Source organism: Cyprinodon tularosa, unplaced genomic scaffold, assembly GCF_016077235.1.
Source record: "Cyprinodon tularosa strain WSP-4 unplaced genomic scaffold, ASM1607723v1 ctg903, whole genome shotgun sequence".
In the NCBI taxonomy this organism is placed as follows: domain Eukaryota; kingdom Metazoa; phylum Chordata; class Actinopteri; order Cyprinodontiformes; family Cyprinodontidae; genus Cyprinodon; species Cyprinodon tularosa.
The window spans coordinates 162,070-181,727 of NW_024039678.1; the positions used below are offsets into that span (position 1 = coordinate 162,070).

At 41.6% G+C, this 19,658-nt stretch overlaps 1 protein-coding gene across 1 annotated transcript in view; it reads right to left on the reverse strand.

The window, feature by feature from the left end:
- Window positions 1-19,658, reverse strand: part of tdrd12 (tudor domain containing 12) — a 78,024-nt gene that overhangs the window by 55,620 nt on the left and 2,746 nt on the right. The window contains exons 3-4 of the mRNA XM_038274286.1: window positions 16,938-17,093; window positions 5,160-5,296 (exon numbers count right to left, since the gene is read on the reverse strand). Coding sequence (XP_038130214.1) covers window positions 5,160-5,296; window positions 16,938-17,093 — 293 coding nt within the window. The remainder of the gene's footprint in view (window positions 1-5,159; window positions 5,297-16,937; window positions 17,094-19,658) is intronic.

Here is a 19,658-nt window from a genome sequence, read left to right on the forward strand (position 1 = left end):
ACTGGTGCACAGTCATGTTGGAAGAGGAAGGGGCCAGCTCCAAACTGTTCCCACAAAGTTGGGAGCATGGAATTGTCCAAAATGTCTTGGGATGCTGAAGCATTCAGAGTTCCTTTCACTGGAACTAAGGGGCCAAGCCCAGCTCCTGAAAAACAACCCCACACCATAATCCCCCCTCCAACAAACTTTACACTTGGCACAATGCAGTCAGACAAGTACCGTTCTCCTGGCAACCGCCAAACCCAGACCCGTCCATCAGATTGCCAGATGGAGAAGCGCGATTCGTCACTCCAGAGAACGCGTCTCCACTGCTCTAGAGTCCAGTGGCGGCGTGCTTTACACCACCGCATCCGACGCTTTGCATTGCACTTGGTGATGTATGGCTTGGATGCAGCTGCTCGACCATGGAAACCCATTCCATGAAGCTCTCTGCGCACTGTTCTTGAGCTAATCTGAAGGCCACATGAAGTTTGGAGGTCTGTAGTGATTGACTCTGCAGAAAGTTGGCGACCTCTTCGCACTATGCGCGTCAGCATCCGCTGACCCCGCTCCGTCAGTTTACGTGGCCTACCACTTCGTGGCTGAGTTGCTGTCGTTCCCAAACACTTCCATTTTCTTATAATACAGCTGACAGTTGACTGTGGAATATTTAGGAGCGAGGAAATTTCACGACTGGATTTGTTGCACAGGTGGCATCCTATCACAGTTCCACGCTGGAATTCACTGAGCTCCTGAGAGCGACCCATTCTTTCACAAATGTTTGTAAAAACAGTCTGCATGCCTAGGTGCTTGAATTTATACACCTGTGGCCATGGAAGTGATTGGAACACCTGATTCCAATAATTTGGATGGGTGAGCAAATACTTTTGGCAATATAGTGTATCTGTCGTGAGCTACGGTTTCAGTCATTGAAGCTCACCTTTCTCACCGCGGTTCTTTGAAAATGGCCGAGGGTCGGAAGAGAAAAAGTGTCTACGAAGTGGATGAGAAGAAAATAAAGGCCTCAGAAGAGGCAGATATATCCCAGAATGCTTTGTACAGAGTTCTCCTCGCAAAGCATTATGGGATTTGCTGTCACAGCTGTCCGCTGTCGCTACCCAACAGCGGCGACTAATAGCAAAGATGGCGCATGCACCGCGCAGTGTAGGAGGAGTTACATGACCAGCGGAGCAAAAAGCAGTGATCATCTGTCTGAACCACGGCTCGATGTTAACCATCGCCCAATCACCCGGGGCAAGTAGTTTTTATTGTCGGGAGACTACAAATTTCATTGCATTTGCCTGCCGGGCAAGTGCAATGATCGCAAAAAAAAAAATTATTTATCATTCAAAATTACTTTATAATTACAGACATTCGCTGAAAACGACCCACAAGTGTTGCCAGCACCATCTTTGTTGTTTTGTACACGTTCTCGCGTGATTTGAAAAAGCCGCTTGATTTTCCGCTAGATGGTGTGATTCAGCTCTTGAGGAGAGAATTCTGCAGAGCAGCAGCTGGATGATGAATTTAATCTATACTATAATACATGCTAGACTAAAAAAGACTAGTCAGGGATCAGGAAAATAATTGTATTTGCGCAGTGTAAATATTTCTATCATATGTACGACGGAGTATTAGGGCCACACATGAAGAGAAAAAATATTTTTGCCATGACGAGATTAAACTCGACATGTCGACTTTAAAGTCGACATGTTGACATTAAACTCAACATTTCGAGAATAAAGTTGAAATGTCATGTTAAGTTTAATCTCGACGTGTCGACAATAAAGTTTAAATTAGTTCAAGAGAGCCAACCGCTGCACAGGATACACGCACAGAATCCTATACAGTTGAAGCACGTCAAAGACTACCTTCACTCTTAAAACGCAGACTGCAGCTGTGGAGCGCGGTTGCTCTTTTCTCCAAACTTTGGAATGTCGAGATTCAAGTCGCCACGATATATCAACTTTATTCTCGAAATGGCGAGTTTAATGTCGACATGTCGATTTTAAAGTCGACATGTCGAGTTTAATCTCGTCATGGCAAAAATATTTTTTCTCTTCATGTGTGGCCCTAATAGTCCGTCGTACATATGGCAGTCTTCTGTACAGTAGTCATACATAAAAAAAAAAAATTCTCTTAGACATTGAAGTGGTGCATTTAAATGTTATACAGCTAAACATGTTAAAGGAATAGTACACCCAAAACATGATTAGCCTTAATTTTCTACTCACCCCCATGTTGAACAACACTCTGGAGTACTTTTTTGATATCTCAAATGCATCTGGAGATCTGGGAGGCTTCTTGCTGTCTGCTGACATTCAAATAATGGAGGTCTATGGCGCCCGAGGCAGAAAGGTCCATAAAAGTCCACAAAAAACGTGTTAATATTCCTCCATACTGCTCGTCCAATGTATTCCAAGTGTCCTGAGTGGGTAGCATCCAGAATTTACTCGAAACGAAGTAATTTAGAATGTTTTTAGAGCATAAACAGTAGTGTATAGGATTTCCTGAAAGCGCGCGCCAGCGCGTTCATGACGCTACGGAAGCCGGCAGACCAAGCCAGATGAAAGTGCGCATTCAGCGTCTGCTCTGCCAATAATGCAAGCATAGAAGAAGAAATGTGCTGTTTACCTGTGCAAAGAAAGAAACAACGAAAGAAAAATGTCTGAGGACTTCAGTGTTGAGGAAGAGCATGAGTTCTTTGCCGAGCTGAATGCGCTGGTTTGGTCTGCCGGCTTCCGTAGCGTCGGGATCGCGCATGTGCGCGCTTTCAGGAAATCCTATACACTACTGTTTATGCTCTAAAAACATTCTAAATTACTTCGTTTCGAGTAAATTCTGGATGCTACCCACTCAGGACACTTGGAATACATTGGACGAGCAGTATGGAGGAATATTGACACGTTTTTTGTGGACTTTTATGGACCTTTCTGTCTCGGGCACCATAGACCTCCATTATTTGAATGTCAGCAGACAGCAAGAAGCCTCCCAGATCTCCAGATGCATTTGAGATATCAAAAAAGTACTCCAGAGTGTTGTTCAGCATGGGGGTGAGTAGAAAATGAAGGCTAATCATGTTTTGGGTGTACTATTCCTTTAAATTGGTGAGTAGTAATAGTGCAAGTCTTTAACCTGTTAAGTTTTTTTTAGATTTTTAACATTACAATTTATATTTTTCCAAGCACACAACAGTTTAAAGCAAAGTTTAGTTTGAAAAGAATGTGCAGGAACGATTGAAAAGCATGTTAACACGGTAATGTAGGCTTGAGTTCATTATCTGACGCATGCAGATACACACCAGGCCCTGGAAACTTAAAAAATAATGAATTACAAAAAACAAACATGTTTCATTGATATTTATACAAAAATGAATATTAAGAACTATATTTATCAAACATTATACTGGGCAAGTAAAAATTGTTTCTGGGCAAATGAAATGTGAAAGTCACTTGCCCAAAGGGCAAGTGGTAAAAATCCTTAACGTCAACCCCTGTGAAAGGTCAGGTAACTGAGTTCACTATAAAGTTCACTATAAAGTCCCCGCTGTATGTGAACACAGTCAGCTATGAGCTGTTAGAACAGCACATTTTAAACAAGGTGTGCACCAGGAGAAATGGGCTTGTGCATTCTCTCGCACGTGCATTTTTTTTAAAGTGGAGAGTGCAGGTCTTTTGTAACATTAGTAAAAAATCCTCCACAATACCTTTAATGTGTAATGTGAGATCAAAATGAAGAGGATGATGCACAGATCCTACCTGTTAGAAATGTTTTTTTAATATTTCTTCTTCACTTTAGATTTCAACTAAATATAAAACACTGATCCACTACCATTCACCAGTGAACTAGTTTTTCCATGGTAATGTTACCTTTGCAGGCCGTTTATATGTCCATTTGATTAGTTTGGCTGAATGGGTACTTCTGATATCTGAAATGCATTTTTTTTATCGTCAAAATGACCATTTCAAACTAAATTAAATTCTTCACATCTAAAATAAACATTCTGAATGTCTAGAAATGAATTTTAGATTTCCACATTCCTACTGTTACTCCTCGGGTATTTGTATTTTTTTGATCCGAAACATATTTCTGAAATCATAAATACATATTCAGTCAAGCTAATAAATGCTAAACGTAATTCTTACTGGAACATTTTGTTGATTATTTTTCAGAAATTCTGTTTCCTTAAGAAATTTAAGAAATCCATTATTACAGTTCTGACTTGGAGTGTCATCAGGATCAGGAAGAATCCAATTTTAGTGATCTAGAAATGGAACAACACAGAGAACGGTGCTTGTAATGAATGTAAAAACGGCCTGCCATAGAGGACTTCGTATAAGCTTACACATCATCTCGAGCAGCAATCTTCTCCCTCTCCTTTGCAGCTGTTGTTCTGTCTTTTCAACACTTTCTCCTATTTGTCTTTACTTCTGCATTAAAATCTCCACTTTCAGTGATGTGAAATAGGCTCTTCCTTTTGCCTGATGAGTCATCGAATCGGGAGTTCCACTAATAATGGCTTTTCCGACTTGTAATGCGCTAGACTCTGAGTGGACCTACTCAGTAGGGGTGTGCAAAATAATCGTCATGATGATGCATCGTGATTCTAATTTTCATGATCTACTGCATCGATTCTTGACACCAAGTATCGATTATTAATTTAAAAAAATGAGTAAATAAAATTGCATGAATAGTTGTCGAACATCAGCCAAAAACAAGTGTAATACAACTTCCAGTCCAGTAGATGTCGCTGCGGATGTGTTAATGCACACTGCCTTGTGTCACAAGCATTTCTACTGCGCCGAGTCATTCAAAAACAAAACATGGAGGAGAAAATATTGCAATGCATCGCAATAATTCAAGTATCCTGATGCATCGCGATAGAATCGCATCGTGGCCTGTGAATCGTGATTCGAATCGAATCGTGACTCCTTTGGCAATACCCACTCAGGGTTGATTAAACTAACTCACAGCAGCCAGTGTGAAACAGAAACCCCTCTAACCTTAGGCTGGATTCATTCAGAGTTGAGGATTTGAGTCTGAGTTTGTTAAACATGCTTTGTGAAACAGGCCTCAGTGCTCCACACAAAGGCTTTGTTTACTTTACTGCTACTTAGTTTAAAATCCATTGACCGTTAGGTTTGATTGTATTATGTGCTTGTTTCATCTTTTTCTCATACTTTTCAGAGGGAACCACAGTAACTTCTCCATGATCAACCAGGAAACAGAGGGTCTGAAGGCATGTCGGGTCCCTGATGATGGAAAGAACCACAGCACGACACCAAGACTTCTTTAGGGCCCAGTATACCACGTACACCTGAGAGGAAGAACAGCAACAGGTCAAAGTTATTACACTCCGAATTCATGTCAAACTAACAGCTTAATTAAATACAGGAAAACGGATTAATCTTTTGACCACTGATGATAAACTAAAACCTTCAGTGATTGCTTTTTTTGGGCATTTTTTTTTGTTCTTTTTTGGACCTATGGGTGAGGACGCAGCCAATGAAAAGAAGCACAAAAACAATAATGCTGTTTTTAATGAAACACACAAACCTCCCTCCAGCTGCAGCTTTTTCCCCCAGTGCCCCGCAGCAGCAATTTTTCTACTAAAAACTTGAGACAGAAAGTAAGAACTGATCCAAACCAGAGACTAGCTGAGTTTTTTTTTGCCTGTTCTTTATACAGCCGAACCGGAAGCAGAAGGAGGCTGGTTTTCTTTCTTTTTTTTCTTTTTTTTTACTGGCCACCGTTGGTCGCGTGAAAAAATCTCCACCTCACTTTTCATCACGTTCGATTTTGCGTATTTAGATGAACAAATAAACAAGCAAAAAACTATACTGCCTCAAAACAGTCTCAACAACTGGAAAAGATGAAACTATTCCCACTAGACTTAAAGGGGAACGCCTTTTTTTTTAATTATTTGGGCCTTGATTTTACGTTCTTACATCATGTTCTACTCACCCATCTGAGTTTTGTGTCATTTGGAGCCGTTCAGACGATATTCGGTTAGGGTATATCAAAGTAACGTCTTCCTATGGGCAACAAATTGAAGGCACAAACTAAACTGTTCATAATTTATTCTTTATGGTACGCCAGCATTCATAACAGTTCTAGACTTCTCTGAGGAAAAGCTACTCTGCTTTTCCTCATAGTAGCTTTGCCCTGTCTGTTCCTGTTTGGCTGTGACTCCATCCTGGAGAGAAATATCAGCTGTGCTGCTTCCATCAACACATTTGTTTCTAGATGCTGGAGATCGGCCTGTTTTCCAGTGTAGTCCTGTTTCTCTGACTGTGACTAACTGGATGTGCACTCTTCGTCCTCTGGCATGGCAGCTGGCTCGGAGATCGTCTGCCTGGCTGTGTGTTTCCTGGACGGGGCCGCCTTTTACAGCTGCTTTTTGTATCTCTGCTTCTGTCTCCTTGAACCCCAGTCGGCCTCAGCAGATGGCCGCTCACACTGAGCCTGGTTCTGCTGGAGGTTTCTTCCTGTTAAAAGGGAGTTTTTCCTCTCCACTGTCGCTACAAGCATGCTTAGTGTGAGGGATTGTATTTGAGTCAATGAGTCGATGCAATCAGCTGGTTTTCCTTAGATAGAAAACTTTGTATCAATTTGACTGTATGATCTGGTTGAACTGTAAAGTTGTTGTAAATTTGGCGCTATATAAATAAACTGAATTGAATTGAATGTAGGCAAATCACTGTCCCCCAGACATCCGCGGTTATATTATTTATATTTATGTTTTTTTAACACAAAGCGGAGCGTGTATGACGTCACAGTTGACATGAGACAAGGTGGTAGCACACATCTCGTCTTCTCTGAACACGCTGTTTTCCAGATGTCCCAAACAATCAGAAAGGGGATTCATCAGAGAAAATGACTTTCCCCCAGTCCTCAGCAGTCCACTCCCTGTACCTTTTGCAGAATATCAGTCTGCCCCTGATGTTTTTCCTGGAGAGAAGTGGCTTCTTTGCTGCCCTCCTTGAGACCAGGCCTTGCTCCAAGAGTCTCCTGCTGCCATTCCTGAGCAAGCTCTGCACTGCAGGTAGCCCGATCCCGCAGCTGAAACACTTTTAAGAGACGGTCCTGTTGCTTGCTCTCCTCCTTTTCACCTGCAGAAGGCAGTGCTTCTCTAGATGTCGAAGATTGCCTGGGAACAGTCTCAGAGGAACCTCCATTCACGCAGAGCTCTTTGTTCCTATCGGTGCGGTACAGCAGCAGCCCCCCCAGGCCAACAGCACCATCTGGTACTGCTGGACATAGCCATTTGTTTTTATAGAGGGGATGGTTTGCAACCAATCACAAAGCTCCCTTGCATAAGCCAATCACAAGAAAGTACTCCACTTGGGATGACTAGAACTTGAAGTTAATTAATAGGTCATTCAAATCTAGGGTAAAACTAGTTATTTATTATCAGTTGAATGATTATAACTGTAATTTGTTTACTGACCAGGGTTTTAGTCCCTGACTTAAAAGGTTAGACTCCTGACTTAATCCGGCTGTTAAAAAATCCTGTTGTTTTTAACCAATTTAGTAATTTAGGCTATGGCTCTTAGCAACGTTATTAATCACCAACCAAATAAATGTGTCTCTGTTCATTCGGATGCTACTGAAAGAAGAGTGAATCCAACCTAAGCGATAAATCGTTCACTGTGTAAAATGAACACAAAGACCACAGGTTAAAAAATATAATGGTACCTTTATTAGCTACAATCACACAGTATTATATCTAATAACAAAGCAAAACACTAAGCACTACTGAAAATAAGCAGCACTAAAGAAATAAAAGGGGAGGAGGCGTTTAAGAGTTCTTTCAAAGTCTGATTGATGTTTGAAGTTTAAGGCTTAATGCATTTAAAAGTGTCCTTTATAATAGCAGCAGATAAAATGTAAATAAACCCTGAAACACACAGATGGTAACTGAAGTCAGTTTCATTCAGTTTTTGGTGGAAAATGAATATTGACTCAGGAATGCATTAAACTATGATGAGGCTGAAAGACCTGTTAGCTTAGCTGGCCCCAGGAGTAAGAGGGTTAGCTCACGATGTAGCAGTTAGCTTCAGCAACACATGACTTGTTCGGTCTGTAGCGAGCGTTAGCATTTAGTTAAACCTTTAACCATTAGCAGCTGAATCTGAAAGCTTCAGCAGGGCTGTCTTCGGTCTAGGGGTGTAAATAATAATGGTTTTGTATCGATGCATCGCTCGAACAGCCGATGATCCGATGCATCGACACGTCCGCAAGAGAATCGATTCATGTTTTTTTTTCCTCCGGTCTATTTTTATCCATTTGCTCCTGGGCGTAATTCTCCCTCCCATGCTGCGGTGGCGCTAAACCTATTTTGCCCTCCTATCTCGCTTCCTGGTTATACTCTTACAGCACTGTGTTGCAGTGAGCTTGACACACACATTTTAGATTTATGCTCAATATTGAAGCGTGGTCTGCGCTACACGCTGTGGGTCTAGATACGGCCAGGCCAGAGCGGAGATCCAGGTGGAAAAAGGGTCCCAGCGTTCTCGAGCACCTCGCTCTTCTAGCGGGTCAAACTTCACGAGTTGTTTTCTGCAATTTCGGTCATAAAACAAAACAAGCCGGCCTCCTGTCTGCGGTCAGCTACAATTTGGGAGAGGAGCAGCGGAGCGTCTGTGGAGGGGGCGGGACGTCTGGAGCCGAGGTATTGCATTGCATTCATTGCACTTATTTGGGGGGTATTTTTTGATGCCAAGCCTTTCCGGATCTATAATGCAGGGGTATTATTATTTTTCTGTGAATGAGGTTTTAATTGGAATAGGTGGGGGACAACTTTTCTACTTCAGTTATTTGCTGTTGTTTCTCAAAATAAAAATGCATAACGATATTACAGCTTTCAGTTTTTTATTTCAAATTTGAAACATAATCTAGCCTGTAAGGTAAAAAAAAAATTTAATAAAAAAATTTAAAAAAAAAGAACCAATTAAAGCCACAAGTGGCATTGAGCGGCCCTCGCAGCTCGCACCGCCTGGTATGTTGCGATCGAGGGAACCAAGCGACCTCCACCTCCACGCTCCTTCCCAGCCTATGCTCCTGCTCTTCAGCCTATGCCTGCTGCTGCTTCTCTTCATCCTCCCCCTCCTTCTCGTTCTGCTGCTGCCACTGTTTCTTATCCTCCTCCTCCTGCAGCTTCTCCTCATCTTCCTCATCCTCCTTCTAATGCAGCTTCTCCTCATCATCCTCCTGCTTCTGCTTATCTTCCTGTGTCTCCTTCTCCTCCTGCTGTCGCTCTTGCTGCATCTCCTTCTCCTCATCCTGCTGTCGCTCTTGCTGCATCTCCTTCTCCTCATCCTGCTGATGCTCTTGCTGCATCTCCTTCTCCTCATCCTGCTGATGCTCTTTCTCTTCATCCTCCTTATCCTGCTTAATTTAATCCTCCTCCATTCTCCTTCTGCTGTTTCTCATCCTAATCATCCTCCTCCCCCTGTGCTCCTTCTCTTCATATTCTTCTTCTTGCTGCTGCTCTCACTGCATCTCCTACTGCTGTTTGTTTCTCATCCTCATCATCCTTCTCCTCCTCCTAAAAGCATGGCTTTGGATGACTGGAGTTAACAGTTTGATGCTTAGCCACGCCCACATGCTCCCATGTAGAATAATATTTTTGCTAACTTTTAATTTGCTATGACTATAGTCCATGTAAAGTTAATTTGAAGTCTCAAACTCAAAAATAAACCAAGAGCCCTTCACTCAGATATGTCATGACCTAAAAAAAGAAAATGGTATCTTTGATCCAAAATGGCCCATTTCTTGTTGGGTGTGGACCATGGCTCCAATATACTTTTTTGAGCATCGTGTTCGGTTATACAAATTTAATAATCCTTAATAAAAGAAGGGCCTGAGGCAGTCATACTCTAGTCATACTCTAATGGCGACAAGTCTGATTTCATGCTTGGCCACGCCCACATGGTTTGTCACAGCAAAAATCTTTTGATTACTTTTGACCCCTTATGTCTTAAGTCGAGGCTCAGCAAGTTAGAAGTTTGCCGCCCCCTTGCTCCTTCCCAGCCAGCGGAAAAGGCGCCATGCTTCACCTCTGGACCAGCCGGAGAAAACCACAGCTTTGGTCAGGAAGGGTTAAACTAGGGATAAAATATAATATCTGGGATGAATCTCATCTGTGAGATAGATGCTGTGGCCATCTCAGGTGGTGGGTCAAAAGTATATGTTCAAAAGATGGAGAAACAGCACTGCCAAACTCCACGGTTAGCGGTAATACACCCTGCTCAAAACAAAAAAAAATCATAAAAAATCCATAGTTTGCAATAAAATCCCGAAAAAAATCACAAATATCAAGGAACACATCTTGCATGTCCTAGATTTTTTTTAGATGATTTATTAAATAATTTAAAGAAAGAAAAATCTTTAAACTTGAATGCCATATACTGCGGCAGTTGTAAACCCCATAAGATGCTCAAACATGCATAGATTCACGCCAAACTTGGCAGTATTTTCTATAATCAAAGGATAAATAACTGTTCCAATTTTGGCTAGGATTGCTATAAAACTTTTTGAGATACAACAATTTCTTGTTAACACAAACTTTTGAAAAATCAGAGTGACGGACTTTTAAGAAGAGCTATGCTGTGTTTACCATCAAACAAGTAGCGATTAGAGGAATATATTCCAAAAGTCCTAGCTCTTTTGGGAAAACGACTGATTTTTTAGAAATATTTTAACATAGTGATTCTATTTTCATAAGGGTGCCGTTTGATTCAAAATGGCCGACTTCATGAGAGGTTTAGACCATGGCTCCAATGAAACTTTTTGTAGGTGGAGAGCTCATACAGATGTGTGCCAAGTTTCATTATCCTAGGAACGAGCATGGCTAGGGGCTGAATTATTTCCTGGCATTATCTGTCCACTTGACCAACTATTAGGCGAGAACGCAAACTTTTGAAAAATCAGAGTGACGGACTTTAAAGAAGCGCTTTGCTATTGTAACCAGCTTACAGCAGGCTTTGTAAAGAACGTATTTTGAAAGTTTTAGCTCATTTGGATAAAAGGCTGATTTTATACAATTTTTTGAAAAAAGGTCAGTGCTTTCACAAGAGAGTAAATTGTAATTCAAAATGGCCGACTTCCGGTGGGGTTTAGACCATGGCTTCAAGAGGCTTTTAGTTAGGGCCTGATGAGATGCAAATGTGTTCAACGTTTCAATATTCTAGCACTAAAAACGGCTTGGGGCTGGTGGTTTGAAGTTTGTTATTTCTAGGGGGCGCTGTAGTGAAATTAAGCCCCGCCCACAAAATATTGCTCTGGATTCCTGTTTGGAGTTGGACTAGGATCATCTCTTGTGATTTTGGTGCAGATCTGATTAATAATGAGGAAATGAGAGCCAATCGTATTTTCATGGCGAAACGCCTCACTTCGCCAGGGTGCCACGGCAACACCATTTAACTCAAAATCTCTGTGCTTTAAACGAAGTTAGACCAACATGTTTTCTATCATCTGACAAATTTTCAAGGTGCTGGTGTTTAAAATGACTCAAAGGGACCCTCCCAAGTGAAAAAAGTGACTTTCTTCCCTTAGGGGGCGGGGCTTAGATGATGTCATCATTTGACCATCCAGTATGGTCAAGCACCCAAAGGGGCTCCTTACTGCCAAACGTGGTTTGATTTGAACCTTTTTTGTAAAAGTTATTCCACTTTGAAATTCTTCAAAAGTACCCTAACTTCGGGGCCCCTGGGGACCCCTTAAACATGCTCAAAAACGAAAACCTTTGATAACTTTTAATCTCCAATGCCTTAACTGCATAATGACCGAGTTTGAAGCCGATAGCTCATAATCCCTAGGAGGAGTTCGTTAAAGTTCGACATGAGCGAAAATGAAAAATGGCCAAAAATCGCACTTTGAGCCAAAATGGCCGACTTCCTGTGGGTTTTAGGGCATACCTCCAAGAGACTTTTTTTCATGATTTGACGAGATCTACCTGTGTGCCAACTTTCAAATCTCTGGGACTTACAGTTTCCCCCAACTCACGTTAGGGGGCGCTGTGGCGTAATTTGGGGGCGGCCATTTTGGATTCCATTACAGACCGGCTATTTCACGCGGGGGACAATTTACTGCCACGTTTTCCTGAGTTTTTGAATATGCGAAGTCCCCGTAAAATGCGTTCAAAGTGCTACAAGAATCGTAATAATAATAATAATTAAAGCCACAAGTGGCATTGGGCGGCCCTCGCAGCTCGCACCGCCTGGTATGTTGCGATCTCAGGAACCAAGCGACCGCCGCCTCCACGCTCTTTCCCGACCTCTGCTCCTGCTCTTCAGCCTATGCCTGCTGCTGCTTCTCCTGATCCTCTTCATCACCCTCCTGCTGTTCTCTTCATCCTCTTCCCCTTTCTCCTTCTGCTTCTGCCACTGTTTCCCATCCTCCTTCTTCGTAGCTTCTCCTCATCTTCCTCATCCTCCTGCTAATGCTGCTTCTCGTGTTCCTTCTCCTAGTGCTGCTCTCATTGCATATCCTTCTCCCCCGGCTGCTGCTGTTTCTCTTCTTCCCCGGCCTTCTGCTGCTTCTCCAAATCCTCTTCATCACCCTGCTGCCACTTCTCCTCATCCTCTTCATCCTCCCCCTGGTTCAACTGTTTCTCATCCTGATCATCCTTCCCCTCCTTCTGTTACTTCTCCTCCTCCTATTGGTACTAAGTTGACCTTCCATATTGAGATTATAAAATGATGGCTTTGTATGACTGGAGTTAACAGTTTGATGCTTAGCCAAACCCTCATGCTTCCATGTAGAATAATAATTTTGATAACTTTTAATCTGCTATGAAGTATAGTCCATGCAAAGGGAATCTGAAGTCTCTGTCTTATAAAAAAAACAAATAGCCCTTCACTGAGATACGTCATGACTTAAAAACGGAAAAAAGTATGTTTAATCCAAAATGGCCGACTTCCTGTTGGGTTTGGACCATGGCTCCAAGAGGCTTTTTTGTAGGTCCTGGTGTGTTTAACAAGTGTCCCAACGTTTATAATCCTAAGTCATTGCATGGCTTGGGGCTGTTCGTTTTAGACATTCTAGGGGGCGCTGTAGAGAAAGTAAGCCACGCCCAGCAATTATTGGCCTAGATTCTTATGTGGGCTTGGACCAAGTTCCATCCTAGTGACTTTGGTGCAGATTGAAGGATCTATGAGGAGATGAGAGCCAAAAGTATGGTCACGGCGAAATGCCTGACTTTGCCAGGTCACCATGGCAACGCCATTTAACTCAAAAACTTTGTGCTTTAAACGAAGTTAGACCAACATGTTTTCTATCATCTGACAAAGTTTCAAGGTGCTGGTGTTTAAAATGACTGAAAGGGACCCTCCCAAGTGAAAAAAGTGACTTTCTTCCCTGAAGGGGCGGGGCTTAGATTATGTCATCAACTCAAAACAAAAAAAAATCATTAAAAATCCATAGTTTGCAATAAAATCCCGAAAAAAATCACAAATATCAAGGAACACATCCTGCATGTCCTAGATTTTTTTTAGATGATTTATTAAATAATTAAAAGAAAGAAAAATCTTTAAACGTGAATGCCTTATACTGCGGCAGTTGAAAACCCCATAAGATGCTCAAACATTCATAGATTCACGCCAAACCTGGCAGTCTTTTCTATAATCAAAGGATAAATAACTGTTCCGAATTTGGCTAGGATTGCTATAAAACTTTTTGAGATACAACAATTTCTTGTTAACACAAACTTTTGAAAAATCAGAGTGACGGACTTTTATGAAGAGCTATGCTGTGTTTACCATCAAACAAGTAGCGATTAGAGGAATATATTCCAAAAGTCTTAGCTCTTTTGGGAAAACGACTGATTTTTTAGAAATATTTTAACATAGTGATTCTATTTTCATAAGGGTGCCGTTTGATTCAAAATGGCCGACTTCATGAGAGGTTTAGACCATGGCTCCAATGAAACTTTTTGTAGGTGGAGAGCTCATACAGATGTGTGCCAAGTTTCATTATCCTAGGAACGAGCATGGCTAGGGGCTGAATTATTTCCTGGCATTATCTGTCCACTTGACCAACTATTAGGCGAGAACGCAAACTTTTGAAAAATCAGAGTGACGGACTTTAAAGAAGCGCTTTGCTATTGTAACCAGCTCACAGCAGGCTTTGTAAAGAACGTATTTTGAAAGTTTTAGCTCATTTGGATAAAAGGCTGATTTTATACAATTTTTTGAAAAAAGGTCAGTGCTTTCACAATAGAGTAAATTGTAATTCAAAATGGCCGACTTCCGGTGGGGTTTAGACCATGGCTTCAAGAGGCTTTTAGTTAGGGCCTGATGAGATGCAAATGTGTTCAACGTTTCAATATTCTAGGACTAAAAACGGCTTGGGGCTGGTGGTTTGAAGTTTGTTATTTCTAGGGGGCGCTGTAGTGAAATTAAGCCCCGCCCACAAAATATTGCTCTGGATTCCTGTTTGGAGTTGGACTAGGATCATCTCTTGTGATTTTGGTGCAGATCTGATTAATAATGAGGAAATGAGAGCCAATCGTATTTTCATGGCGAAACGCCTCACTTTGCCATGGCGCCACGGCAACACCATTTACCTCAGACTCTCTGTGCTTTAAACGAAGTTAGACCAACATGTTTTCTATCATCTGACAAAGTTTCAAGGTGCTGGTGTTTAAAATGACTGAAAGGGATCCTCCCAAGTAAAAAAAGCGACTTTCTTCCCTAAGGGGGCGGGGCTTAGATGATGTCATCATTTGACCATCCAGTATGGTCAAGCATCCAAAGGGGCTCCTTACTGCCAATCTTGGTTTGATTTGAACTTTTTTTGTAGAAGTTATTCCACTTTGAAATTCTCCAAAAGTACCCTAACTTCGGGGCCCCTGGGGACCCCTTAAACATGCTCAAAAACGAAAACCTTTGATAACTTTTAATCTCCAATGCCTTAACTGCATAATGACCGAGTTTGAAGCCGATAGCTCATAATCCCTAGGAGGAGTTCGTTAAAGTTCGACATGAGCGAAAATGAAAAATGGCCAAAAATCGCACTTTGAGCCAAAATGGCCGACTTCCTGTGGGTTTTAGGGCATACCTCCAAGAGACTTTTTTTCATGATTTGAGGAGATCTACCGGTGTGCCAAGTTTCAGATCTCTGTGACTTACAGTTTCCCCCAACTCACGTTAGGGGGCGCTGTGGCGTAATTTGGGGGCGGCCATTTTGGATTCCATTACAGACCGGCTATTTCACGCGGGGGACAATTTACTGCCACGTTTTCCTGAGTTTTTGAATATGCGAAGTCCCCGTAAAATGCGTTCAAAGTGCTAAAAGAATAATAATAATAATAAGAAATAGTACAGATACAATAGGCTCTTGCAGCCTTCGCTGCTCGGGCCTAATAATAAGAAACTTTCGAAATACAATAGGCCTTCGCAGCGCTTTGCTGCTCGGGCCTAATTAATCAAATCGTATCGTGGTGTATTCTTGAGTAGGGATGCACGATATTGGGATTTTGGCCGATATCCGATATGCCGATATTTTAAAACCCATGTAGCCGATAACCGATACCGATGTTAAAGCTGGACAAAAATAAGTAGTCATTGAAAATAGCAGTTTTGTTATCCATTTCTGACACTTTGAAAAATAATATACTCAAATATATTTTCATATGCTGATATCAAATATATTTTTAAAAACACTGTACCGATCTATTTTACTTTCAAAATCTCGTGAAATTTAATCGTTCTGTTACAAACTCTCGTGATATTTTGCAAATTCTTGTGAGATTTTGTTAGTAAAATAGATCGATACCGCGTCAATATATCAACATATAAAAATATGGCAACATTTGGTGAATTTTCGGGGGATTTCGTAGCATAACGATGACATATAACAATATTTCATTAGTAAAAGAGATTGATATGGTGTTTTTAAATGGAAATATATCAGCATATGAAAATATTGTGATATTTTAATGTATCAATATTTTTTACCTCGTCTTTAGAAGTTTTTAAGTCTGTAAAAAAGAAGTTTTTGAGGAAGAAGAAGTAGTATTTTTTTTTTTTTTTAGACTTTAGAAACTCAGAAGCTGATCAAATATCGGGTTAAATATCGGTGGGGTGGCCGATGTCCGATATTCAGTTTTAAGGCCAATACAGGCCGATACCGATAGGGGGCCGATTATATCGTGCATCCCTATTTTTGAGTATCGAAAAATAATCAAATCGTTGGGTCAGGAAATCGATAATGAATCAAATCGCCATGATGGGTGTGATTTACACCCCTACTTTGGTCCAGTCCGTTCATCCAAGTTTCAGCCTCATCGTGCGTCGCGTGGTATAACCAGGGGCGTTTAGCCTCCAACAACCGCCTCCCGGTCAGGAATCGTAAGGTCAGGAGAAAATCAAACATGTTGGAAATTCAGTCGGCCGTCATGAGGTGTTGGAGGACAAATCCTGCTGTTGAAGCAGAGCTACGAGCCGATTTATCAGAACCTCGAGCACTGCGCATGTGCAAATAATGGAGTTCTTCATCTTCTTCTTACAGATCCAGTCCGACCAGCGCCATCCCTTGGTACCGAGTCCGACAGGTGGTTTCTGGACGTACAGTGTGAGCGGTTAGATCGCATCAGAGCGTCGGGTCGCACAGTGCGAGAACAAACATCGAGAGCTGTCAACTTTTAAACCCTGCGGTTTCGTCGTATAGTTTCAGCGTAGCTGTTTGCAACGATTGGAAATGTTATAGCGTATGCCCGGAGGTGTTTTAATGTTCTTCAAAATTTAACAAAAACTAGAATTAAAAATATAAAATCTTGTTAAACCACTGAATGAGTGATTACAAACTCCAGCAGGACTGATGTCCACCCGCCTTTAGATGCCTTCAGCACACCTGACTCACATTTGAGCTCAGCAGACCCATAGATAAGTGACACATCATCCACCCCCAAAGGACAGCATCTAAATATCACGACTCTCATGGCCAACCAATACCTGTCCTTCTTCAAATGATGCAGGTTTCAGGCTGTGAAGGTCCTGAGTGACATCATGGTAGAAGAGGTTCATCTGTGTCTGGAGATCAGCATAATCCTCTGTGGTTTCTCCACTTCCGCCAAAAACCCGACCCCAGAGGCAAGATGGGTTCTCCACCTTCAGGGGTCAGGAAACAAGTTATATTGTTATATTGTTACAAAGAACAGAAACATGAGACTTGGGTGACACAAAAGATCATCTTCCAGTCAGGTCTGAGTTTCTTTAAAACTCAATATTTGTACAATAAGCAAACTGACAGTAAAGCAGACCCATGAGATATTAGTCACATTTCCATTACCCATTTGAAACGGTGCCAAGATCGGTCCGAGCATGGTAACAGAGGTAACAGTTGGAATGGTATGCAGAATTGAACCGGACCATGCCAGACGCAACCTACCATGGTACTAGTTCATCAGCAGGGCTCGGCGTGGTTCAGTTCTGGTTTAAATCTCTGAGCAGCAGCTCCTTACAGTCAGCCTCCGTAATCAGGAAACTTCAGACATTCCTAAAACTCCTAGCCTTCCTACCGTTCTGCACAATTTCCAGTGATGATTCTGCTTAGCAGTGAGATGAACCTCAACGTCTGTCGTTTCCTGTGTCTGGAAGCCCTGATTAGACTATCGTTTGTCGTATCCATGTCCCAAAAGCCGACTGTCAAGTAAATTCACCAAAGGCTGCCTTCTTCTCCTGACTCTCCGCAAACTTCCTGAATGTTACGGGCGCCACCATGATTAAATGTGGCACGGTACAGTTTTTAGAGGGTGGTGTAAATGGGGCTACTGTTGGGACCACTACAGTGGACCTCAGATCTCCTGTGGTCTCCAAGAGCAGGAGCCAGCCATCAAACCAAGGCCACGTAAAGATCACACTTTATTCAGTGGTTAAGAAATGCTTTACAATAAAAAAGAAGTGTAGATTTCATGCCTCCACTGCTGGCCTTCAAGCTCTGCTCTGAATATGGACCATCCTAACTGCCAGCTCTGATCATGGCGTCCATGATTGAGGACATCCTCGTCGATTCATGGTATACAGAATGAGTAGATTAACTGCAGGTCAGTCGATTTTGATGGAAAACGAGTTTAAATTGTTTTTTGGTTTCAGTTTACTGTAATAGCCAGTGTCTTGTTCAACACCGTCTGTATTTTTATGTAGTCCAGTTTTCCTGCAGTCTGTGACTGTGGAGTTTAAATGGTTTCAAGTCTATGAATGTTTTTACTGCTCAAAATCTTGGCCAGGTGATGAAATTTTTTAAAGGTTCTGAAAGTTCTTTAAATATAAAATTATTCCATCCTGTTCAATAAATGATCACTGTTTTTAATTCAGAGTAATTTATATCTGAATGTGCTTTACTGGAGGCATCCATGTTTATCAAAGAACACTACTGCCACCTACTGGTTTGTGACGTCACGGTGCGGTATCGGCTGTTGATCAAGTCCCAGTGCTGTATCTGGTGTTTGTCACAACGCGCTATTATCCAAGTCATCTTGAAAACATTCTTCTTCCAAATGTTGGCTACATATTACGTGTTTTTTCTCTGGCCAGAAGTTCGATGGCAAATCCTCCCTCTTCAAGTTGGCGATCCAACGACCAACCCGTCCGTGGAGGATCAGGAATCAGAAAGGTGGAATAACACTTTTTTTTTTTCCCTTTTACCAGATGTATTCCAGCATCCAGCTGCCATGCACGTGGGCATTGTCAGTTTCACTATAGCTCTGGTGAATTTCAATGGTGAAGTCCTCTGGAAATCTTCAAAAATTGTTGTTGATTGCAGATGTGTCTAGTAGTTCCCATTGATTTTGCTTGTGAAGCAGGGAGAATGGCGCTAGGCTTACCGCACCGTGACGTCACTGCTGGAAGATGGCAGGAGGGATGGGTTACTATATTTGGGCAAAAATGGCCGCTCCCAGACTCAGTGATCGCCTTGAAAATGATTGCTTTTATTTTTTACTGATTAACACTAAATCCATTTAATCACAGAGAACGTATTAGTTTTAGGTATAAATAATGATCCACTGATTATTCCTGGCTGACTGGACTTTTCCTTTAACGAAAGGATCCAAATTATTTTCTTTAAATAAATCATAGCATGAACACATTATCAAAGTAGTTCGATGGTTGAATGTGACAGTCATAGTTGTAGATTATGCAGCAGCCAGAGATTTTACCCAAAACTAATTTCCTTCAGGACAATAAGGTTTATATCATCATAAATCTGCTGGTTTTTAGAAAGTCCTTCCCCCCTTATTGCACATCTATGATTCTTTTTCTTTCTTATAAGAACATGAATAATTATTGTAAATTAAAATTGTAAATCCTCAGACGCTGCCCCATATAGACTCTGCAGGTAAATGAGACGCTTGGAAGCCCAGAACCAAATGGGACCAACGCAGCATTAGAAAAATGTTTAATGAATAATGTTTTATTCAAATATGACTTCATGTTTTTATGTGTTTTATGTGGTCATAGTCTGTAATTAGGTAACCTTGCAGGCAAGATGAATCGTTGTAAAATTTGTGATTTAACAAATTCCCAAAAATACATCTTGACAGAAGCAAAATTATGCGTTAGCCTCGATGTGACCACCAAAATGCTTTGATCTCTACGACGCCCACACATCAAACAGAGGCTGAAGCAAACAAACATGGCTGTATCTGTTTCAGCTGAATACCCTCCATTTCCTTT